At 35.2% G+C, this 24,955-nt stretch overlaps 1 protein-coding gene across 2 annotated transcripts in view; it reads left to right on the top strand.

Annotated features, from left to right (window-relative positions):
- DOCK2 (dedicator of cytokinesis 2) overlaps positions 1-24,170 on the top strand; it is a 153,994-nt gene extending 129,824 nt beyond the window's left edge. The window contains exons 38-52 of one of the 2 annotated variants that reach the window (XM_048960175.1): positions 668-787; positions 2,222-2,311; positions 2,684-2,788; positions 4,702-4,843; positions 6,133-6,214; positions 8,821-8,905; positions 9,808-9,894; positions 11,118-11,294; positions 12,592-12,675; positions 16,100-16,237; positions 17,808-17,935; positions 19,440-19,611; positions 20,896-21,016; positions 21,979-22,121; positions 23,424-24,170. In XM_048960175.1, coding sequence (XP_048816132.1) covers positions 668-787; positions 2,222-2,311; positions 2,684-2,788; positions 4,702-4,843; positions 6,133-6,214; positions 8,821-8,905; positions 9,808-9,894; positions 11,118-11,294; positions 12,592-12,675; positions 16,100-16,237; positions 17,808-17,935; positions 19,440-19,611; positions 20,896-21,016; positions 21,979-22,121; positions 23,424-23,498 — 1,749 coding nt within the window. In that variant the 3' untranslated portion in view covers positions 23,499-24,170. The remainder of the gene's footprint in view (positions 1-667; positions 788-2,221; positions 2,312-2,683; positions 2,789-4,701; positions 4,844-6,132; positions 6,215-8,820; positions 8,906-9,807; positions 9,895-11,117; positions 11,295-12,591; positions 12,676-16,099; positions 16,238-17,807; positions 17,936-19,439; positions 19,612-20,895; positions 21,017-21,978; positions 22,122-23,423) is intronic. The other variant, XM_048960176.1, reaches the window with a different exon arrangement.
- Positions 24,171-24,955: the final 785 nt, after the last annotated feature.

Genomic DNA, 24,955 nt, shown 5'->3' with positions numbered 1-24,955 from the left:
CTCACTGTAACTGACAATAGCAGTAGAAATGGCCAGTAACATCCTTTTCCATTTCAAGGACAAAATCAAAATTTAAAAGCAAAAATGTGTGCGATTCCTTGGGGGTTTTCGTTTTTCTTCTTTTTTTTTTTTTCTTTCTTTTTCTTTTTTATTTTTTTTGTCAGGGAGGGGGCGTGGGGGGGCGGGGAGGGAGGTAGAACCCTCTAAACTGTGCCTTTCATGTTGCTGTTTTAATTAACCTTCCTTTTGACTTTTCTAGCCATGCCAAATTTCAAGGTACTTTTTGTATGTTTGTGTAGACAAAAATAATTTTTTATGCATATATTTTAATACAAAAATCAAGAACGTATCAGTCAAGATGTCACCACTGAAATAAAATCAACCAATTTGCCCCCTTAGATTTTTTTCTACAGCCTCTTGGGCTGAGGAGCAGGGAGGAAGATGGTTTTAAAAATGTTGTGTCTATTCCTGTTTATTGCATGAAGTACAGCATTGTTTGAAGTGGTGATGAAAATGTTCCCAGTGCCTCTTCCATTATCATGTGGAAGGTTAAAAAAAAGAGTAGGAAAAAAACAACAACTTGGAATAGCTCAGATTTTGTGGAGGTTGAGGAGCAAGATGTTGAACTCCAAATTCAGGGCTTATTTTAATATGTTTTAATCCTCAGTGGTCAGATGAGCAGTGTGCACCCCAAGTCATGTCAATGGAGTTCCAGTGTTCACAGACCTATCGACACTTGAAAGAGAATCTCTATGAGAAAATCATAGAATACTTTGACAAAGGAAAGGTAGAGTTGTGGAGTTCTCTCTGTCAAAAAGTCTCTTACTGTGTTATTTTGTATAGTAACATTTAATGACTATTCTCCATAGAAAATGTTTGTTTCGTTATTGTGTAGGAAATCCTACTTGAAATGTGGGTCAACTAAAAATTCTGTCCTGAAGGCTTGTTCACAGGGTACATCTGTTGTGTATGAACATGTTCTTTCAATAACCACATTTACAAAGAAGGAGGTCAGTAATTACAAGTATCTGTCAGGCAGTAATAAAATAAATGTTGAGTGTACTTTCCCTTGCTAAGAAAATAATAAGGACACCACAGATTGTATTTCCAGACTATTCAGTCATTATCTCCCCCAAAAAACAGAGTTCAAACTGGGCACATTTTTACAGAGACATCTTAGAATTACATCCTAAAATTAAAAAACTATTAGTTTGATGTTCAACACCTGGATCTAGTTCAGTTTCTTTAAAATCTGTGCAGGAAATGTAGTGTCATTTAGCATAGGGTCTTGTTTTATCAATTTGCATTGGAAATAACTATGATATAGCAGTTACCTCCTGGAGTATAAGAATAACCAAATGCTATTTCTATTATACCTTGCCTTCTGGTTCTCCAGGCAGCTGAGTGCCCCTCTCAAATTCAGAGCTACTTAGCCTAGGGGTACATAGCACTCTGTAAAAATGATGGTAATGCGTATGACCACCAGTAACCTTACATCAGTAAAGAGTTAGGCTCAGAAAAACTATTTTGTCTCCTTTATTCTGAATAGATGCAAGACTTGTAGAATTTGAGAAATATCCTCAGGAGTGCGAATATCTATTTGCTTTAGGACCACTCTTATGCTGCAAACCAGAAAATGCCTTTAGCAGACGAGAAAAGTAGTCCTAGTCTTTCAGAGCAGTTTTGTAATTCCTTACAGTAATTTTTGGAGGTGGCTGTTAGGTAGTGTGGAAAGAAACAAGCTGTGTTTCCGAGCAGGGAGTAATTTAAGTCTAAGCCTTGTAAGTTTTTAGCTAACCAGGAAAGCTGTCAATGCCAGGATGTCTGTGAAAAATGTATGGTTTTGAATTTTTTATAAATTGGAATGTTTGATTTGAAGAGAGGCCCTGCCTCATATGCTGCACCTGTGCTTAGATGATATCTGACTTGATGATTTACTGCTTGATTATTATATCTGAAATTTCAGGTGACTTTTGGCAAAATTATTGTAAGAAAAAAGTAGATTTATTCCTTTAGTAAATCATAAAGCACTTTTATTTTCTGTGTTAATTTGTTTTCCCAAAGTTTATGGTTGCTGGGCTATTTCATTCTAAATATGCAGTTAATAAATGACTGCAGTTTAAAGATGGCATCATCAGTGCAACTGCAGTTAAACAGCAATGTGTTAAAGACATGTTTGTTAGTATTGGATTTACTCTTTGAATATGTGGGTATGTTGCAGATGTGGGAAGAAGCTATATCGTTATGCAAAGAACTTGCAGAGCAGTATGAAAAGGAAGTTTTTGACTACGAGCTTCTAAGTCAAAATCTGGTAAGATTATATACAAATCTTCAAATTATTTTCATCACAGAATTTGGCAGTTTAGTGCTATCAAAAATACAGATTTTTATTTAATTTTTATCTAATAGATTTTTACTTAATTGATTTTTATTTAATTTGTCGAAGAGTTCCTTTGTTGTATTACAGAATTCTAGTGCTAGAGATTCATAAATAACTATTTCATAAAGTTGTATGGGCATTTACTTACTGCAGTATTTTGAAACTATAGATGAGATAAGCATGTTCTTATTTTGTGCAACAAAATGTGATGTATAAATCAATGGCTATAGTACTACTGCAGAAAGTAGTAAGGAAAAAAACCCAAAAACTTGTAGTAATTATTGTGGCTGGTTTTGCCCTTAGGTTCAACAAGCAAAGTTCTATGAAAACATCATGAAAATTCTGAGGCCTAAACCAGATTATTTTGCAGTTGGATATTATGGCCAAGGATTTCCTACATTTCTAAGGGTAAACCTATTTACATTTTTTAACTTTTTTCAATCTGTTTTCAGGTGCTTATAAAATTGTACTGTATATCAATGCAAAGAAGTCACTGGGAATATCTGACTGGAATTTAATTCTGCTGGGATGCAGGATTGTTGTTTAACATCTACTGCCATCAAGGGCTAATGTAATAAAATAGGAGGCATTACTTTTGTAGCACCCATTTTTTATCACTGATGTACTTTTTGCATCATACCAGTGCTCTCTGTGACCCAACATTATGTCTTTAGCAGTAAGGAATAAAAGAAATAATAGAGTGAGAGAGAGTAAAATATATACAGTGTGTGTATAGTGCTGTTGATCTGGTATATATTCCCTATTTAGCTGATAAAGGGTTTCCTGTATTGGAGGTTATACTGTTGTGTATTAGAACACGATGAATTACTCTACAATGAATGTTTCCAATCTTTTTTCTGAATGGCTGTCCCCCAAAACATACCATCATTAAAACACTGTGTTGGATATTTACTGCAGTCTTTTTCTTATCACCTGGTAATTTCTGTGCACTAGTTCTTGCAGAATCTGAGAATCTGAGAGTGATTGAACACTTGTTCTTTCATCATTTTCTTCATGCCACTCATGATGGATTATTCTTTAAAGATTTGGTTCATTTAAATATTGCTTCCACAGGAAACTTTCCTTATTTTTGTACGTTGTAGTTCCCTTGCTGAACTAAATTTTCTAGTTCTTGGGACAACAGAACAAGAGTATACCTAGTATTTGAATGTGGATTCACTGTGATTTTGATACTGATGTTTCTTGTTTGTTTTCCTGTTTAACTCAGTTCTTGAATTTCAGATCTATAATATTCAGTGAGCTGAAATGTTCATCCCAACCATCTTCTACTACATTGTTTTGTTTTTTTTTTTTCCTGAATAGTAGCATCTACTTACATATCATAGAACAGTTTCTCAAGTTCATGTTGTGTCCACTGAATAGACCTTGAGCTGTTGAACCTACTTCTTCTCTTTTGTTTTTCTCCATTTTTTACTACCATGTGAGAAAATCAAGAACTCGGGGGGCCTGTTTTGTTGTTTTGGTTTTTTTTGAAGAAGTTTGCCAAACTTAAGAAGTCAAGCACAATTTAATTTTACTTCAAAAAGCATTTTTAAAACATAATAAATTATTGCTTTAACTCCAGTAGTGACTGTCTTCAAAAAGGAGAATTAACTCAAATATTTGATATTTTTCTCCAGGAAGAAAAATCATACTGAATACAATGACTGTGGTAGCTTTCTTAGTGCTCAAGGAAATTAAAGAAATAGAAGACTCCTCTTTCGTGGCCTCGAAGGCCAAAGTTCCTTGAAAGAATTGGAAAACACAGTGAAAACATGCTAACATGGCAACTTTTTCTTCTGCTTTTATATAACTATCCTGTTAAATGAAGTAAAATGAACCACAAAGAAGCACACATGGGGATAAACTCTATTGTAAATTAGGGCATTCTGTTACATCAAGAAGAAGGAGCAAGCACAGTAGAACTATATACTATTATTAGAAAGCTGTGAAATTGTGAAATTTGGACCCAGATCACGTTTGAAAGAAAATCCTTTTATATGAGAGACAAGAAAAGAAATTTCAGTGCGTTACTTACCCATCCATTCCGATTTTATTGCACTCTACCAGGAGCATCCTCAGTGACGATGCCAGTTGATCTTCGTTCTAATGCTCAAAAGTATCGCTCTGGAGAGTCAGCAAAGTACTTCATGACCTGGACAAAGTCAGGTGTTCTTTATAGTTATTAGTATTCAGGTATCAGCAATGCTCATTTAAAAATTTGGTGACCTTATGGTATCTTTGTAGTGATAAACACACACACCTGCGATTTCTGCCTCAGCATCACACAGCTCAAGGAATCTGGTATTTATTCCTTGCAGAACAAAGTATTTATCTATCGCGGGAAGGAATACGAGAGGAGAGAGGATTTTCAGGCTCAGCTGATGAGTCAGTTTCCCAGTGCAGAGAAGATGAACACCACCTCAGCACCTGGAGAGGATGTGAAAAACTCTCCTGGTCAATGTATCCTTGAAAACTGAGGAGGTCACAGAATGAAAGTGGTTTGGGGAAACCTGTTCTAGCAAGAGTTAAACTGTATGGAACAAACATTTCCCAAATCTTATGGGGCAGTTCAGTTTGCAGTTTTATTAAATCTTGAATGTTTCTAATGGACTGTTCCTAACGTGTTTGCTCCTGTTTCTTAAGCAATTCTAAGATGTTTGTCACTTTCACCATTTGTTCAGGTTCATGCATGGTTTAACTTTACTGCCTCTGAGTGGCAAAATCAGTGAGGAACATGTGAATTTGCTGAGGCTAAAGCAGCAACTTGTCTATTACTTCTCATTCCTAATTTTTGTGACTTGATATTAATTTCTTCCTTGAACATTGTTTTCTCTGGAACTGCACTTCTGTATTTCTTTACAACATGAATATGGCTTATTTTCTTAGAAATTTTCCTAGGAAAATTGACACATCCACAATTTCTAGAATGCCCTAAATTATTACATCTTTTTCTTCATATTCTGGCTCAAATTACTACTGGCTGAGCAGATAAGAGATCACTCCATTGTATCAGAACTTTGTTCAGTTGTTGTTGTTCCTTAATTAATTTTCAAGGAAATTTTATAATGCTCTGTGTGCTCTCTTGAGCTAATTTTCATGCAACTGTAGGAATGCTGCTTTCTTTTCACACTCAAGGGGCTGAAGTATGAAGAATTACAAGCTTGTCCAAAATTGACATTATGTTTGAGAGTCACAATTTCATAAATTTCGTTGTGTCTTAAAACATTTTATTTTGGGGGGATCATGTGTTTTCAGTCCTTTCTGTAACTAGAATTTTCTGAAGCCTATGTGATAAATTTATTTACAAGTCATGACAGACTAAATCATAACACTTCACTAGAAAAAGAAAATATCAGGTGGATGGGCTGCTCAGTGAGATTTCTAAAAGAGAATGCTAAACATCATGACATTACTCATGCTTAAAGGTGAACAGTAAAATGGTTTACGTCAGATGTTGTTGATGTTATTTATGTAAGTTGCCTTTAAGATTTTAATTAATGAGTCAGTGTGATAAATTACATTAATAATTTTTAAGTTCAGCAAATAATAAAAATTCCCAGTTCAAAATTAATGTATTTTAGCTAGTTAGTAATCTAGTAGGGTTTTTTTTTTTTTTGCCAAGAAAGCTCCATAAATGAAACTCCAAACCCTGCAGATTTTTCATCAGGATATGTCTTTCTTCTTTCACAGCAGCATAAACTATTTCATGCTCATTGTTAATAATATGACCTTGACGTTCACAATTTCAGACATACAGTGTTTTACAGTGCAACCAGTCTTGGAGGAGCAACCCAGATTCAAAAATAAAGCAGTACCTGATCAAATTATAAAGTAAGTGAATTTCTGTAATGATTGAGTGGAATTCAGTCCATACTCCTAAGGTTACAACAATTATTTTGTGAATTCAGCCATTTGCCAAGATTCAGAGCTTCTATTGTGTTTACTGACTGATGCATGTCTTAGGCAGTTCATGAAAGAACATCTGTTGCTAAAGGAATGGCATGTGGTTACGAGGCACAAGAGAATCCATGCTTTGGTTCATGTTCTGGAGTTTTCAACACAGCTTCAAATACAAGTGGTGAAGACAGGACAGTTAGAAGTAGCTGACAGTAGGAGTATTTTTGAGTTGAAGGCTCTTACACATAAAATCTTGGTATGATTTACTTGCAAGTAGTACACAGTGCTTTTTGACAACATGGTTTTAGTTATACAACCAGAATTGTGTAAAGAAATAAGGGAATTGAATTGTCCAAAGTATTTTGAGAAATGATTGCCTAACTGGTCCAAATTCTTAATTCAATGCTGAACATGTTCAACATACATCCTTCTAATTGAGTGTTTTGACTGCATTTGGCTAGTGATGGTTCCTTCCAACAGGTCGTGCCAAAACTGCATACAGTACCTACTGGAGTACTGGCTGTGAGATTTTGGCTTGAAATCTCTTCAAGCTGATGAAATTTTGCAGTCTCAGAAAAAAAGTAGAACAGAGGAGACTTCCTAGTCAGATGATGGAAGGCACATAAGGGTTCTTATGTTTGCAAACACGATTAATAAAAGCTGTTGCTTATCATTAGCACCTCAGTGGAAAATCTCAAGATAATGTTTGGTAGCTTGTAACATAAAGACAGCAAGAAGTACATAGGCTGTGTGATTTAAGGCAGCTCGTATTTTCTACCTCTTCTTGTCAGTACCTTGTGAAAGCACAAGGTTCATCTCCCTAACTGAAATCAGTTGAAACATGCCTCTTAAGCTAAAAGTTGTCCAGCAAATCTATGGCACCTGCATTTTTTTTTTTTTATCCAACAGAAGCTTTGCAATGCCTCCACACTTAGACAACTAAGAATTAAATCATTTATAAATGTTTTCACAACATGCAGCTTCAACCCTCCTAAAAGAGACTGAAGATAGAAGGGCTTATTTTTTTTATCAGCTGATGTGAATTAATTCCTGACTGCTTCAAAGTTGGATGCAAACCAGCTTTCACCTCTGTCTGCAGCCTGATCTGCAGAATCTCTCCTGAAATTGCATTTGGTTTAGAGCAGAAAGATTCACCTAAAAACACATGCCCAGATAAATCAGGCACAAACAGAAGCTTTGTAGTATAAAATAAATGATATAAAAAATAAAATAAATTCTGTGGTCCCAATTTAAACTGGAACTCATTTAAAAATCATAATCTCACAAAACTTGCTATGTTTGACTTGACTTCACTGTCGTGCCAGCTACATTTTGAACTTATAATGGATATATTTAGGGAAGTGCTCCACAAGAAGTACAATGGTCTGTCATATGGAAGATTTTGTAATTGCTTGTCTCAGCTGCAGAATTCTGCCAAGCTGTTAATTTAATCTGGCCTTAGAGGAAATATTTATTTTTATAAGTGCACTTAATTAGGCATTTAATTGTTAGTTACACAAGTTGATGACGATGCATTTATTCTATCAAAAAGCTTTAAAATATCTGCCCTTTCAGATGGGATGGCATAAAGTGATTTAGCTGGGTACAGCAATATTCTCCTCTTTCATTAAGTTGTAGAAGATAATCTTGTTTGTTTGAATATCTCAGCTGGTCGGGGCTCTATTGGTCTGTTTCCTCAGCCTTCCAAAACACGGCTTTCTGAGACATGTTTTGCTCTGCAAAATTACCTTTTGTTTTACATTGCTTCAAATTGATCATAATTGATCATAATAGAAACCAGAGAGAGATTATTTTCAAGCAGAACACTTAGCCTAAACTTAGCAAGTGCTAAAGAGTGACTGGTTATGTGTTGGTGGGAATGCATGCGCACAGTGATTGAAATGATACATTAACTAAATCAGATAGACCAGGGCATAGATTTCTTTATATTAATGTCTGCTTCTAAAAGTGTTTATGTACATTTTCTTATCTGTCACAATAAATTATTAGTTATGGCCTCAGATATTTAGCTTATTGGATGACTGTTGTTCTGTATTGTGAGTAGAACTTTTAGATTAAGTGGATTAAAATGATTTGTTATGGTACATGGATGAAAAATCACATGTATTTCAGTCAAAGTAAATATATTCTTTTTGTTCAGTCAATTGCTTTTTAAAAAGTGTTCTCCTTTTAGAAGAAAAGCAGAGAGTGTGTCACAGTAACAGAACAGGAAAGTAAAAATCTTTTTTAAGCTCTCTTCTAAAGGTTCTAACATTAATCTGGAAGTTACAGAAGTTGTAGAATTTTCTTACCTCAGAATTGCACCCAGTCCCACACTGAAGCAGCCTGTTTGCAAAATACTCAATCATCATTTATAGATAAAGTAGCTGTCTCCTGAATTTTCAGTTGTGGAGTTTTTTTCTTCCCATTAAATTTCCTTTTAATTAAAACTAATTCAAGCTGTAATAATTAACTGTGATAACAAGAGAAATAAATATGTGAACTCTGTGTTTTACAAAATTCTTTTTTAAATCTTTCAGCTTTTATAAGTCCAACAATGTGCATCGTTTTCACTATTCAAGACCTGTTAGAAAAGGATCTGTTGACCCTGAAAATGAATTTGCTGTAAGTAAGCAAATGACGGAGTGATGCAGTTCTGGTAGATATGACTGACAGAATTCTGATCCTTTCTTAGTCTGAGACAACACATTCCTTGCAAAAATATACAAAAAAATTCTGTTATTTGCATGCTGATGATCAGTAGTGTCAATTGTTTCACATAAGGAGCTTCTTATCTACTGTTAAATAATTCAAATGCTGATCTACCCTGACATCCCAGTTATGTGCTCTATTATCAGCATTAGTGCTGTGCACTGGGCTCCTTTCCAAGCTGGAAAGTTTTGAAACTATTTATACACGTTCCTTTGAATTGTTATTTAAATAACTAAGTGGTTAATGTCTTCATTCTTGATAACAATAGACAGCATCCATGCTCACTTCATATAAATGGAAATTAGTGTGGTTGGAGTGCATTGTTTTGCATTCATTGTTACATTTCTCACTAGTGGCAGGTTATTTAAGCTGATATTGCTAAAATAAGGAGTGGTAGAGCAAATGCAGTAGAGGCATCTTAAAATGCCAACAGCTAGTCATCTTCAGAAGGAATGGGGGGGAAGTAAGGATGCTGGCTATTACTTCTTTTAATTGCAAAAACATATTTTGAAAGTAGAGGTCATTTAGTCACAGTCATCTGATGTGTAATGGCAAAGTAAGGAATAGATACTAAAAGACCAAAGGATATTTTTCTTTTTCCTGTGCTTTGTGCAGGCCTAATGTTTGAAGAAGACCTAATTTGAAATCTGAAAATAATTTGTTTAAATAGCTATGATGAATTCATTTTGCAGTGTCTTTTCATGCAAAGATAAATATGCATGTTTTGCATCTACAATCTGACATTTCAGAAAACAGAAAAGATTAAAGTTTAAATCCTGAAGTATTATTTTCTCCCTTGTATTTTGTTTTAATAGTCTATGTGGATTGAGAGAACATCATTCATTACAGCATACAAACTTCCTGGAATTTTACGATGGTTTGAAGTTGTCTCCATGTCACAGGTGTGTATTAACATGCTAGGAAACTGTATCATGTTTATAAGTATGAATGATCGTGTACAGAATAGCTTGTGTATTTGTCACAAAGGCAGACTTGTCACTTATTTTTACATGTACAAGCTGGTAGAATTTATTTTTTTTACAACTGTGATAGTTACATATTGATCAATAGGACTTTCATCTGATTGATAGTTTTAGGACCAAGTCCTAAAAGATTTGAAAAAAAGTATAGTTCTAGTGAATTATAAGAAAGTTGTTCACATACACACGGTTATATAAAACTAAAAAGACCATTTTATCTCTGTATCAAGCTTAAGAGTCGTTAGTGGAGGTTAGATATTTCCTCTGTTACAGCCATACTGTCATTTCACTTTATTGAATTAATTTGAATTGAACTAATTTGAATGATTTAATACATTCATTTATTGAATTTATTCACTCTTCATCCAAGTTTATCATAAAACTTTTAGAAGAGAAATCCACTTGGCTCTCATAACCTCTTGTTTTAAATTAGGCATTGAATGAATAAAGAGACAGGCATTTTATTTGCCTTCTACAATGTATTTAATGCATCAGAACAGCAGACAGGTACACACCCAAGGATGGTCTGCAGATCCTTGCACTTGGTTCAGTTGGTGCATTTTGGGGTTGCCTCTTCACAGCATCTGACAGACACAAGAGAGGATGTGCTTCTGTGTGCACAAAGACCATTCACACCTCATTCTGAATTATGATTATGGTGGTGTCTAACCAAACTCTATTGCTGGATTTCTGTGCCATGTAAGAAAGTATTTAGGAGTTGTCATTGTACATACGTAGCTAAGATGTCTTTAATGCAAATTCTAGCCTAGATGATGGAAATAAAGATAACTGGCTCTTTGTTCTATTTCTATGCATTGAAATACACTATCTGCAACTTAAATGGCATAATCAATAGCAAATGATTTGGTTTAACCGTCAAAATGACATAGTAACAAATAGTTGTCTTTGAATTGTATTTCCTTTGTGTAACAGATTACTGAAATACAAGTAACATTCAAGTCACAGAAACAACAAAAAATGAGTTCTTGCAAATGAGAGATTTTCAGCTGAAAATACTTTAATTTTCATAAGTAGCATAGCTAACATATCTAAATGTGCAGTTCCATTAATTTATCTGGATAAAGTTAGAAATAATCTACGTCAAGATTTACTATATATCTTTCATCTTTTTTATTTCTTTATAGACTACAATTAGTCCTTTAGAGAACGCTATTGAGACTATGTCCCTGACAAATGAAAGAATTCTGATGATGATTAACCAATACCAGAGTGATGAAAACCTTCCTATTAACCCACTTTCGATGCTTCTGAACGGCATTGTTGATCCAGCTGTTATGGGGGGCTTTGCTAAATATGAGAAGGTAGGAGAGATTATTTTTGGTTGTACTACATCCTGGTCCTACTTGATGGTGATACAGTGAAGGCTCAGCTGGGAATACGAAGGCCACAACTCCATCAGTTAAAAGATCCTTGTACGCTGGTCATTCAAAGCAGAAAGTAGCATAGGTCCAAAATAGATACTGGGAGAGTAACAAGCTCAATATTAATAGCAATTAAAAGAATAATATATATTTCATGTATGTGTGTTCATTTTTCCAAATGTAATGAAAATGGCTTTCACACATCAAAAGGTTTGCTCTGGAATAAGCAAATCAAGTTTATGCAACAGTAGGGCTGTAGGCTTTAGATGTGTTGCATTGTTATCAGTGTTTTTCAGCAATTGCAATCTTTCTGCAGAGCAGTATTTGTTAAAAATTGGAACACAAATATATTTTTTTCTGCTATACGTGGACAATTGGACATCTTGAGGAACTAAACTGTAACAAGTTTGTCCCTGAGGCCACTTTGTTGAGGGAAAAAAAAAAAAGAAAAAAAGGCAGGAATGTTTAATAATTTATAGATTCATTTTTTGATTGAATTCTAAATTATTAAAGTTTACGATGAAATTGAATGTAAAACTACTCCATAGCTGTCCAGATTTATTATTTCTGCCTGCCATTTCCTGATGAAAAGTATATGCCGTGCTGAGTAGGCTCAGCATGCTAGATGGACTGCAGGCATGCTGAATGGATGCTGTATATATTTACATGAACACACACATAAAATACTGTCAGTAAGCATGATTTACTCTGATGGACTATGACTTATGCTCTGTTAGTCCTAAAGTATCACTCCTTCAAATAGTTGGCAGTTACAAATAACTATTCTTCTTTCATACTTGGAGGGTGAGGGGGTGGGAGACACGTAGTTTCTTTGCTCAGAAAAGGATAGTCTGTATGCAGTACCTAGCTCTGCTTATGTATGACAGCATTTTCATTATAACGTTAACTAATGTTAGTGTGAGATACCTGAATAAATTTCTGAGTTTAATCATGTAAATTGTGGCGCTCCAAATTTGTGCATTTTTAAGTTTCAGTGCAAGTTTACAAAACAAACAAGTATATCTTTTTCACAGTGTCTCAAGCTGAGAAGTGTTGTATGAAGAATGAATTCGGTTCTCAAGCGATATAGCAATTATAGCAGCACCTGGCTAAGAAGCATGCATATGTCTTTTTATTTATTGACAAATATTATGGTAACCTGTTAGAGTCATTGAACCAATCACTGATCTCTTTATTTGTTGAAATGATAGACTGAATTATTTTTTGTTTATCTCAGGCTTTCTTTACAGAAGAATATATCAGAGACCATCCAGATGATCAAGAAAAGCTGAATAGACTTAAAGATCTAATTGCTTGGCAGGTAACATCTTTCTATCAGCAGTTAAATAAGGCTTCCTCAGCTGCTTTTTTTTTTTTTTTTCTTTTCTTTTCTTTCTATGACTTTCTAGCAGGACAGTGTAGCATCATTTAGAGGACCGTGTTAATTTTACTGTTTTTGTACCCATGCAAAACTTCTACTTGAATTTTTTTTCTTCACTCTTCACTCCCCACTGTGAGGAGGAAATAGAAGAATAAGATTCTGGTTAGAAACTCCAGACCTTTTGTTTCAGAATATGTCTAGTTCTAAAAGCACCACCTATTTATTATCTTATTTAAATACAAATGATTTCTTGTTAAGAAGAGAAAAGGATTTAAACCCTTTCAGTTTTAATGTGCCCAACAGGATGCATGAATTCTGTTACAAATCCTCTGAGATCACCGATGATACAGCATGACAGTAATTCTTCAGCATGTGATGTAGCATGAGATTGCTGCAATGTTCTTGGGGATCTAAGCTGCCCAGTCCTTCAGCTTTTGTTTTTTTTTAAATCTGAAAAATGGAAGAAATGGCTTAATTCCAAAAATTACATCTTATTTCCTCAGGATTATTATTATTATAGCACTCTTTATAAGTTCAGTGAAATGCTACCAGAATCAGGGAAATTACCCATACAAGCTTTCTATGGCCTGGGGGAAGTAGTGGGCCAGAAAAGAATTTAAGTACTTTGTAAGAAAACAGCATCTGGAATGGCTTATCAAAATCTATATATAATAGGCTGCGTTCATGGTTAAAAGGTTCAGGACTTCAAACTCAGGTTGCGTATTTAAGGACTTCAAGAAGTGACTGGAAAACAAGCATTTGCAAGCTTAAATTGTCTTGAGAAATAACTCTTTCCTAGAGGCAGCTGTGTTTTCTGTGTTTTTATTGTTTTGGGGTTTTTTTCTTTGTTATTGTTTGTTCATGGATTGGTTGGTTGGTTTTACACGAGAATCTTAAGAAATCCTAATGAAATTCTAGTTGCTCATAGGACTTATTTTCATACTCAGTGACCATTCCAGATTGTTGCTACATGTCTGTTTTATGGCAAATAGCATGGAATACTGCTAATGAATATTTTTAAATTTTATCTCCAGGGGAAAGCAAAACATTCTGCCTATGCTAGAAGCACTGATGTTGTTTCTTGTTTTATTTTTAAGCCTAACTAACCTGCAGAGCAATTTTGTCCTTGCAGATGAGAATGTAATTACAGGAGGTAGTAGCAGGAAAAAAACCTCTATTTCTGGTAGAGTTAAGGGAAAAAAACTCTTCTCATGAGCATTTCCTATGATAACAGAGAAAACATGACCCCATAAATTCTCAGTTCTGTTTGCATTATCTCATCCAAACAGAAGTTATTGTCAGCAATATATGGCATAATGAATGACTGTGAGGGGAGACTTTAACTTTTGCACATGTTTTGTTAAGAAAACTCTGAGGTCTTCTGAAACTTAGATGATTTAAATGAGAAAGAACTGTTTGCTGTGTAAATTAATATACATAGCAATTGCTGTATCAAACTAAAATATAGTGATCTCCTTTCAAGAAACATGTAATGAAATAATGTGAGCAGATCTGGAATGTTACCATCAGAAGAGTATGGCCTAACGTATTTCATTTCTATGCTCCATATCTCTTTGTACTACCTGACTCATTTAAAAAAAAATAAATCCTTCTTTCTGGCTTAATCTGATGCCATCCTTTTAAAAAGTTGGACTAGAAACAGCAAGAATTAACCTTTTATTCCTCTTGCAGCAGTGGAATAAATTTTTCAAATAGTTTTAAAGGAAAAGGGTCTCTTACTATTCTCTTAAAGTTTTTGATGCTTCTTCCCATCTCGTTTTGATTCCTCACCATTTGGTGATTTCTTTGAGTCACCAACCTTAACAGCTTTCTCCCACATCACTGGCCAACACTGGCTCATTTTCTGCACATCAGAAGTACTCAGTGCATGCAGTGCTACTCATTGATGATAGCATGAGGAAGTAAAATGGCCATCTGGATCTGCCCTGGTAAATCTCTTAGAGAGGACAGGCAGATCTGTTGTCTTCAATATATAAGTTTTAATGCCATATTTCTAAAGGGTGCACTGAATTGAACTACGATAAAAAATGATGAGGTTAATGAAGAGCGATGTATGCAATATTAATTGCACTTGTATGGTCAAAACTCAAAAGGGAATCTAAATGGATTTGGGGAAAAAAAAAAGCACAGAACAAAACACACAAGAAAAAATTTTACTGGGAAGTAGCTAAACTTTATTATAGTTAGGAAGGGTTACCTGCAGAAGGGTAGAGAAGTCTGTGGCACAAATCTCATGAATCGCCATTTTCAAGGACTGAAGAGTAATGAAAAGTCATACTATTTTAAAGAGAAACACCACAATTTTTGTCTTCATGAGTACAGTTGTTATTATTTCAACAGCCTGTAAAAGTATGCCATCCATCATCTTCAAAGACACTTCTTGTTTGTTTTTAACTGGATATTATTACACTAATATAGCAGAGATGTCAGCAGCAATATAAAAGCAAAGAAAGGAATTTTAGGGAAGAGAAAACAGGAAAGTACTATAACCATCAAATTTGCTTCCACTATACATTTACTTTATTTTTTTACTTGACAAGCAAGCTGTTCCATTTAGCAAAGGGCGAGGATTTTAAAGGAATTTCAAGTAGAAGGAGTTGTTTGATTAGCTGATACAGAAATATCTTTTCCTAAAACGTTCCTGAAATATGAGTTTGAGAAAAGGGAAGCACAGGGGTAACATAGTGTAGTCAGTTTGGTTAGTAAAAACTGCTTCTGGCTTGAGTCGTTCATTTCTGTACTGAAGAACTTACTGATTATTTTTTTTTTGAGATGTGCATAATGCAAAGGAAATCTGCAGAATAAATTCCATGAGAAAAGAAGTGATCACCTTCCAGTAATGAGGCATTAGTATGCTAAATTGCTGCAAAAATTGTCAAAATGATCACACACTTGAGTCTCCAGTAAACTGATGTCAGTGAGCCACTTATTCCTCCATTTGAAAGAGTTTGAAACAACTTGCTGAGAGACCATGTGGATAATTTTCATCCCTGCCATATTTATTATAAGCCACAGCAGGCATCTTCAAGATGAAGATTTTCTTACTTATTTTAAACTCACATGTTTAATTTCATAAGGTTTTAGCATTAAATGCAAAGGACAGAAAAAAATTTCACTATGACTGAACAAGTCCACTTTCAAGAGCCCTTTCCAACTGGTACTGATTTGCCTCTTTGCTGCTAAAACCTCCTGTACAGTAACATCACTCCTGGTCACCTCAGTGTCAGCTCATAAATCTGTCCATCAGTTGTAGTTTGTTCAGCAGATAATCGAAATAGAGTTAGAGGACCTGTCAGACTCAGTTGGTATTCTCACTTTTTTCTTCTGTTTTGCCCTCTTCAAGATACCTTTCCTTGGGGCTGGAATTAGAATTCATGAAAGAAGAGTTTCTGACAACCTTCGTCCTTTCCATGACAGAATGGAGGAATGTTTCAAGCATTTAAAAGCGAAAGTGGAAAAACAATATGGAGCCAGAGAATTGGTATCTGTGTCCTTTTTAACTCCTTTCTTCCACCTTCTTTATTTAATATGTATCTTGTTCTTCTCTTCTAAGCAAAGCATGTAGTAAATTTTTGTTTCTCATAAGTTATCTTGTGATCTGAAGGTAGTAAGACCCGAGTTTTTTTAGCCAGTGAGTTGATGAATCTGACCTATTAAGCATTCCTCATTTTGAAAGATTTGGAGTATGATATTATTTATATTAAAATGAAAATTTTTTTCTTCTTCCCTATAGTATTTCTACTTCCGTACCAGGAAGTAAAAGCAAATTCTTGTGCTTCTCAGATTTTTAGTTTTTCACAGTATCTTAGAGCTTTGATCTGAACTTAGTCTTCCTGTGCTAACAATTTCAGATGTATTTTGAAGTAAAATCTATGATGTAAGTAACACTAAAAAAAATTGATAGTTGATACTAGAAAGAAATACAGGAGAATAGTGGCACTACTGCCATTTTACCATGTCTGCTTCTCTTTGGTAGCTGGCAAAAGTTTTTTTTATTAAAAGAAAAGGAAAAGTAATGCATGAAAACTCTGCAGAAAAAAACAAAACAAAACAAAACAAAAAAAAACCCTTGAAAATAATTCTTGGAACTGTATATGTTTCCAAATCTTGTGCAAATCAGTCTTGATACAAAGGATGTGGAAAGCCAAATACTTTCTGGATAATGAGGGGAAAAAAAAAAAAAAAAAAGGCCTGTGTTTTAATATGAAATGTTTTTAAATTGTAGTACATATATTTAAATTGAGATCAACTGAAGTAGCCTAGAAAAGTAACTTATGGTATTTGTGCAGTGGGAAATGCTCAAAAATCTGGCTTATTTCATGATGCAGTGATGAGCAAAGGGCTGACATGCTCATCTCAGAAATATATGACCAAAAAATGAACAGAGCACACTGTAATTCTGCATCCCAGAAGTCAGTCCTGAAAAAAGAAAGCCATTCTAGAATTAGCCAATAAATGCTGTCCTTGTCCCTGCTTTATTAGCAAAGAGGAGCAAGAAAGCATTTGGAAATATATCAAACTTTTTTTAGTTAATTTGGTATCAGGCTGCAAAATATAAATAATTGTCAACATCAAGCTAATTTTTTCATGCTTTGCAGAGAGATGTGGTGTAACATATAATTTTGTACATGATGGATACATGAGAACATGGAGAATCCTCCTGTTCTTCCTGTCTGGCTATTTGGGAAATAACAATTCTGTCTTCGACAGCAAACATATAATGAAAAAGGCTACATTACTGTGTAGTGATGGCAGGAACTGGTGTATTGAAGGCAGAACATGATTAATGTCTTCTAGGAAGGACAAACTAAAGCTATAAATTGCATTTTATTTAGCTACTCACTGTAACTTAGATTTTGAGAGGTCTTAGGTTAAGACCCTAAGAGTGTATCTGGGAAGAGGAAACAATCACAGTAATTAATGGTAGCAAATAACTTCATTTATACCAACTGTTAAAACATCTGTGCTGTCTTTAAAACCTAGAGAAAAGGGGTGAAATAAGGTTGACCCAAACATGTTTGATAGAAAATATTCCTCTATTCATCTTATAGCCAGATTTTGATGACAAGAGAGTAGGACGGCCAAGATCAATGCTGAGATCCTATCGCCAGTTGTCGGTTATTTCAATGACTTCCATGAATTCAGACTGCACCACTCCAAACAAAATTGCTCCAGAAAGGTTGGTTATTCTTTGAGTCCTGTTTTTAGACCAGTTTTATGGGATGAAACTAAAAGATTTACTAGAAGAATAAAGAGACATTCAAGGTTAAAGCCCACTAGCAGTCTCTTCCAGCTATGCAAAAAATTATTTAAACTTTAGCTATTGTTTCCTCCAATCTTAAAGATCCAGTATTTCAACCATGGTAGACAAAATACGTGAGTCTCACTCAAAAAGACGTTTCTTCAGAACAACCTGAATGACAAAATAACTAATTGAAAAACATAAAGAACTGGGGAGAGGGAGAGATGTCCTACTGACATTTTTAACTGCAGCTCTGGAAAAGCTTGTAGAGTTCCAAAGAACAGATGTAGATGTCTTTGTTTAGTTTTTCATCCACAAGTGGTTTTGAGTGCTTAAAAAATGATCCTTTGGGCACAGAGTTTCTTCACAAGCAAAGCATAAATAAAATGGTGCAGTGTTTGTGATTATTTTTTAACATCTGATCTCTTTTTTTTGAGAATTTGGCTTATGAAAAGTGAAAGGTCTAAAGGTGTATGACACTAACTTGGAAGTCTATTTGCCTAAGATCTGCCTATCTTCTTGCATGTTGGACTGACAGTTCAGTGTTAAACCCTATTTAATTAAATTTTAAATGCTCCCAGGTTTGAGTTTGATAACAAAATTGCCTAGTACCCCTTTATGAGGTTTTTTTCCGAGCATTCATATCTACGTGTGTAGCACACAACCGTGATTTGTGCCGTATCTACCAACTCATGTCTCTAACAAAGCTGGGCACCTCATCTGTAACCAGGAAACTATATCTAAGCAGCTAAATCATGCACCTGTTGTGCTTCCTCATGATACGGTCTCTCAGATGGCTCAGCAAAGTAACATATTTTGCTTTACCTGTTTGTAAGCTGTAAAATAATTTCAGCCCCCATGTTCAATTTCATCGGCAGAGAGGGAATAAAGCTAGCATTGATTTCATATTTTTTTTAATTAAATGAAAAATAGCCCAATATTTAAATCATAAAAATTTTAAGAGTGTTGGAGGAAGATTTTACCACTGCATGCACTGTTGTCCCATATGCTGAAATAAATAGGAGAATGCATTTAAAACATGATCAGATACAGTATTACTCCTGTTCCGCTGTGCTCAATAAGCAGAATAGCAGGTCTTGCTTTCAGCACCATCACCCCACATAAATCCTCTTTATGAGATCTCACCCCATCTTCTCTAGGAGTCCTTGAGCTAATGCACACATGTTCAAAATGAGATCTGTGCTTCTTATTACTGTTTTACAATCTTTACAACATTTGAAGACATTGTGATACCTCCTGAAGGCATCTTTGTTAGTGTCTACAGTAGCTGAAACACATCACATACTTTCTGCCAGTGGTTAGAAAGTGAAGGGAAAGGATGACCTGCATTTATATTTCACGGGGAAATTATGTCAGAATACAAGTGGCTTTGAAAATATCATTCAGCAATTTCCCTATTTTTTCTTTTTTGCTCCTGCAGCTTTGATCTGGAAGTAGTGCTACCAAAATCAGAATCGGAGAAGAATGCTCCACAAATTAATCCTAACCCTGAAGTTAAGATGAGAAGGTCCAAAAAAAGAACAAAAAGAAGCAGCGTGGTGTTTGTTGATGAGAAGACAGCACCTGATATTTCCATCTCTGATATGAAATGTGTACGTTACTGATTTCGTCATATTTTATAATCCATAAAAAGAGGAAATCAATCCTTTTCTTATCCAAAAAAAATATATATCACATAGAACTGTAGCTGTCATAAAAGGAAACACACAGGATACAGAGGCAATCTGACCTGCTGTGAATGAGGTTTGCAAGATACTGAGGAAGAAACAAATCAGTGGAAAAATCAGATATATTCAGTATGTGTTTATGACCACAGATAGCATAGCTCTATAGCTGCAGAATTCTGAAGTCTGTTCAACTTAAAATGGAGTACTGCATTGTGAGGGTTAAGCATGCTTTCCTGTTGAGAGGAAATTCACTGTGCTGACACTTCATGGCAGCTCCTTGTAGTCAGGGCTATTTCAAAAGTGATGAGTCCTGTACTTCTTGTACTTTGTTATGGAACATGCAGCTGTTAGAAAACTGCAAGATTGCAAACAATGTTCCTCAAATGGTGTCAGACTGAAGTTTGGAAGCGGTGGCATCTCTCACTTCACAGATCATCTGAGTGCCTTTATCACACTAATAGATCATTGACTGTCTTATATAACACACACAGTGTTTGGTTTTTTTTAATACTTTAGTCCTCAGGAGACTTCATGTAGTGTAAAAAGAATTTAAAAAATCTGAAAGATGTCCTCTTGATAGACAAGCCCTATCTAAATTAAAATATCAGGCACTGCTTGACTGCTGAATGAAAAAGAGTCCAAGTCATTTGATCAAAAATTTTGGAGGAATCATCAAAGGGAAAGTGAGTTGAATAGAAAGCTAAGATTCTTTTGGGAGATGCATATCTTAGTTCAGAGCTCTTTTAACTATTCTAATCAAGTCCAAGAGAGATGGTTTTGTATCTTTTCATATTAACTTGAAACTAGCAAGGAGTTAAATTCACATCTGAAAAAGTTTTCTTTTTATTGACCTATGAGTTCAAAGATCCCTAAAAGAATTGAGGGGAAAGGTACATTGCAGGAAGTTACACTGACCCATCCTTTCTTAAGGATAGAAAAGGAAAGAAGGAAAAAACTTGATTCATTGCAGAATGGTTGACTTTTGGCTGATTGGCTATCAAGTTCAACATTTGATTTCACAGTTGAGGAAATTCTGAATGAAGCAGGACAAGCCCCTATCATTAGTTAAGTAGGAGAAGAGGCTGATATCCACCTTGCCAGAACCTCCTTTCAGGCATATCTCATCTCCTTATCACAAAACATTTTGGTTGGATCCTTGTTCCTTATATCTCACTTCATTATTAATAGCATTATGCGATTTTAAAACAGCTGTCACGGAAATACGAATTCATGAGTGACACCAACCTCTCAGAACATGCAGTGGCACCTCAGAAAACATCTGTCCTCAAGCAGATGAGCTCTGTCAGTCGTTCTATGCCAACTATTCCAGGTAAGCACCTTGTGGTAAGACTGAGCATTCTGCACTTCTTGGCAGCTTAAGAAAACGATGAAGGAATTGCTCTGAGCAGAAGCAGGCGTGCCTGTGCATCTGTGCGTGGCCCTGAGCTTCTGAGACAAAGATTACATTTTAAGCGTGTATTGTGCATATGAGGCTGGACTATAGCTTGGTAACACCACTACCTGGTACTGACATACGAGTTCTAAAAATCTTTCTGGAGCTCAGGATCTTGCTTCCTTGTATGGTATGAGCATTCCCTTGCGTTCAAAAAGGCAAGGTTTATTCATCTTCTCTGATTTATATGGCATCCCTTGCAGAAGCAAGGGCTCCTCTAGTCTTCAGTCAGCACAGTGTCAGAGGGTTTCATGCAGGAAGAAATGCTCTGTACCTTGCTTTGGCAGGTGAATTTCCCCAAAGATTGCCCGATAGTAACGTTGTCAACTTCTGCAACTGACCTTAGAGAATAATCTTATAAGCCTTCCTCTGAGAAAGAGGAAGGGGAAATGAAGTAACACAGCTGCCCACAGGAAAACTTATGACTGTGTAATAGAGAAGGGAAAAGTGTAACTTAAACTTATTTCTAGGCCAGAGTATACAGACAAAATGTTGCACAATTTCAGTGTCCTTTGCCCCATGCTTCTTCCATACCATATCTGGCTTCTTAGCTTGCACTTCATCTAGCCCTCTCATTGTCCCTATCTTTCTATATGGCTACAACAGGCATTTATTACAATACAACAGTAGTTTCCTATCCAGACACAAACTATGAATCAAATTGACTGATTTTCTTTTTTCACTATTCATTTACAATGCAATGAAGCTCAGTATTCTGAGGAGTAAGTTTAGATGACAGAAGTCTTTTTTCTCTCTAACAGTTGCATTAGATATTTCAAATTCTGCTTTTTCTCTCGCTGACTCTCCTTTTTTTGTTTTGTACAACGTTCCGTTCTAAGGATTAACTCTGTCTGTCAATCCTGTGGCATCTGATGAAACAATTGCATCACACAGGCTGAGTCAGCCAGTGTTTCCTTCCACCTCAGATGGTGATAAGAAAACCATCAAGAAAAAGAAGGTGAATCAGTTGTTTAAAACAATGGTAAGTTCTGTGTGTTGATGGTAAGAAGAGCTGCCTCTTTAAAAATTCTAAGCTATGAAAATGAGGTCATTTTTAAAACATCATGGGACTTCAAGTTAAACTGTTGTCTTTTTTGCTTCTCTCATCAGAGAGAGAAGTGGAAACTCAATGGGTAAGCAAAAATTTGCCTCTGACTGTGCTTTTGAAGTTAGGATGTACTTGGTATGTTTAACATAAAGGCACAGATGTGCACTTCTGCATCTGTACCACAAGAGGTCACATTTGACCTGCTGATTTTCTCTGACTTATATAACACTAGCAAAACCAGTTATTTCTTGTTCAATTGAGTTACGTTGTGCAGTTTCACTAGCATCACAGCAAGGTAATCATTGCATATATGGCAAAATGTGAAGAGTGTGAGTTAGTTTCTGGTGTATGAGACAATTGTTATAAAGTAGAAATTGGCTTACACTGGAGTAAATGTGTCTGAAACGTTTCCCTTCCTTCCGAGTAGTAAACCTTTCTCTGACTTGAGTGGAAATTTCAGAAGATTAAACACCACTGAATTTAATGTAGTGTGTGAGAGAAACAAGAAAAAGTATTCAGTGCAGATATCAAGATTCAAAGGTTTTGGAGTTGTCCCATTATTTTAGGTAGGAGAGGACAGCACACAGATGCTTGTGGCAATGTTTTACATGTTACCTCTCTACTGATATTTCAAATAAAAGATTGATTTCTGTATTTTTTGTTGAATTTTTTTTTTCTGGTGAACAGGTTTCATGTCCATCCATTAATTCCTGCAATCTTTCTATAGATCCATATGAAAGTAGGTGCTTCCAGAGCAACATTTAGTATATTCAGCAGTTAGATGTTTCCATACTCATTTATTTCTAGTAGGGACAAAAATACTCTTAATTTGAAGCTTATAGAGTGTAAATCATATTCAATTTATCAGGTAGTGGTCTTTTAAGACTGAGGAGTGACAACTCTTCAACATGACCTCATCCATACACTTTCAAATGTAAACTGCATATGAAATTAGAACAAGTTGTCCCATTTTTTCAAATGTAAAAAAGCACTGAATAAGAATCCTTTTAAAATCTACTAATATACTGCTTCCACAGAATCACTGAAATAATGTGAACAGGTTTAAATACAGATTTATGGTTCTGCAGGACAGAGAAATGAATTTAAACAATGAAAATCAGTGATTTTCTCTCTAACCACAGAGTATGGGCACAAGCTAGTAATTGGTACACAAAGTACTGAACCCAATATAATCATCATTTTAACACCTGTCGTTCTGTTCCTCTCTTTTTGCAGCGAATTTCCAGAGTTCTAGAAGATGGAAAGCAGCCTGTGGAGCAGCACTTCAAATCTTCATCTACAGACCTATAATGCATTCTGTTAAATAACCACTTTTCAAACAAAAATAATTATATATACATATGTGTATATATCCTATTTTGGACCACTGTCTACTGTAAAGAAGGGCACTAACAATATAGGTGACTAATAGAGAGTCTGAACAAAGTTATTGATGGGCTCTGATAGCGGTTATACCATACAGATACAGGAATAACATTTAAAGCAAATATTACAGGATGGGCTTACTGGGATACAGAACAGAAGTTTATTGAGCCTCTGGTTATACAAATCAAGGAACATTGTGTGTTCCCTGTGCTAAAAACTCATTCATGGTAAGAAAGATGCTAAAAGGTCATCTGCAGTGCTTGCCATACATATCACTTAAGTCCTGTTCTGTTCTTTTCAAAGAGCATATGAGTTATCCTTTCTTGTAGCCAATCACCAAGATTATACTGTGTGGCTGTTGGATTTACAGTCCTCAACTTCTTCTGCTGCTCCTATCACACTGATCTGTGTCCTCATATCTTTCTCAAAGTTGAGTCTTTGTGCCACTGTATGACCAGGTTATTTTCAGAATGGCAGCTATTATATTAAAGCTGTGCAAAAGTTTACTTAGATGTGTACAAGTTGATGTGACGACCAGCAGTGTGATAAACAAAAGTTGCATTTTCTGCTGTTTATCAATAAAATATTAAAACCTTACTTGCCTTGAACCTTTCTCACTGGATTATTTATATTTGTTACACATGTCAATAGCTTCTTACTGACAGCAAGTGGAACTTTACAAGCCCAAGGCTTCTGCATCCCAAATAGGTTTTCTGTGGCTACAACTGATGAGGTGGAGTTGGAAGTTAATGCCTAATCAGCATGAAGTTATACAGCAATACAGGTCAGCATTTCACTTTTCTTTTTTAATAACCTGGCAGTTCTTTCTAAAGGTAAGTAGTTTGTCCAAAATTAAACATTTCTCAAGGAGAATAATTGATTTCCTTCACACACACTGGAATATTTCAGACATCTGTCTAAAATAGAAACATTTATAATGTTGTGGGTAGGAGGCTGGTATTACTGCCATTTATGTGGATATGGGAAGAAAAAGAGATAAAAATTATTCCTTGCTAAGTGGTGGAATCAGTGTGAAGGCAACTTGAGTTTGTTCTGTGCCTGTAAACAATGTTATGTTCAACATGAATAATTTAATTAATTTGGACTCTCTTTGCAGATTGTCAATGTGAAGCTGTTTTCTTCAGAAATAATTAGCAACTGTTTTCTGTGAAAACTTTGAAATATTTGTCATAGAAGCTAATGCTGCACTAAAATGCAGGATTCATTAATACTAAATTTCTTAGTGATGAAAATGATCAAAGGCAGAAAACCAAAATGGGTTTAGCTTTAACACCAACTACAGTTTGTTGGCATGGAAATTGGATGTATTCTTTTTGCTTCATTTTCTTTTCACAGCTACTTGATGGATAATGCTTCTGAGG

This window comes from Lagopus muta, chromosome 14 (assembly GCF_023343835.1).
Source record: "Lagopus muta isolate bLagMut1 chromosome 14, bLagMut1 primary, whole genome shotgun sequence".
Lineage (NCBI taxonomy): Eukaryota > Metazoa > Chordata > Aves > Galliformes > Phasianidae > Lagopus > Lagopus muta.
This window is presented reverse-complemented; position numbering and strand designations above follow the sequence as displayed.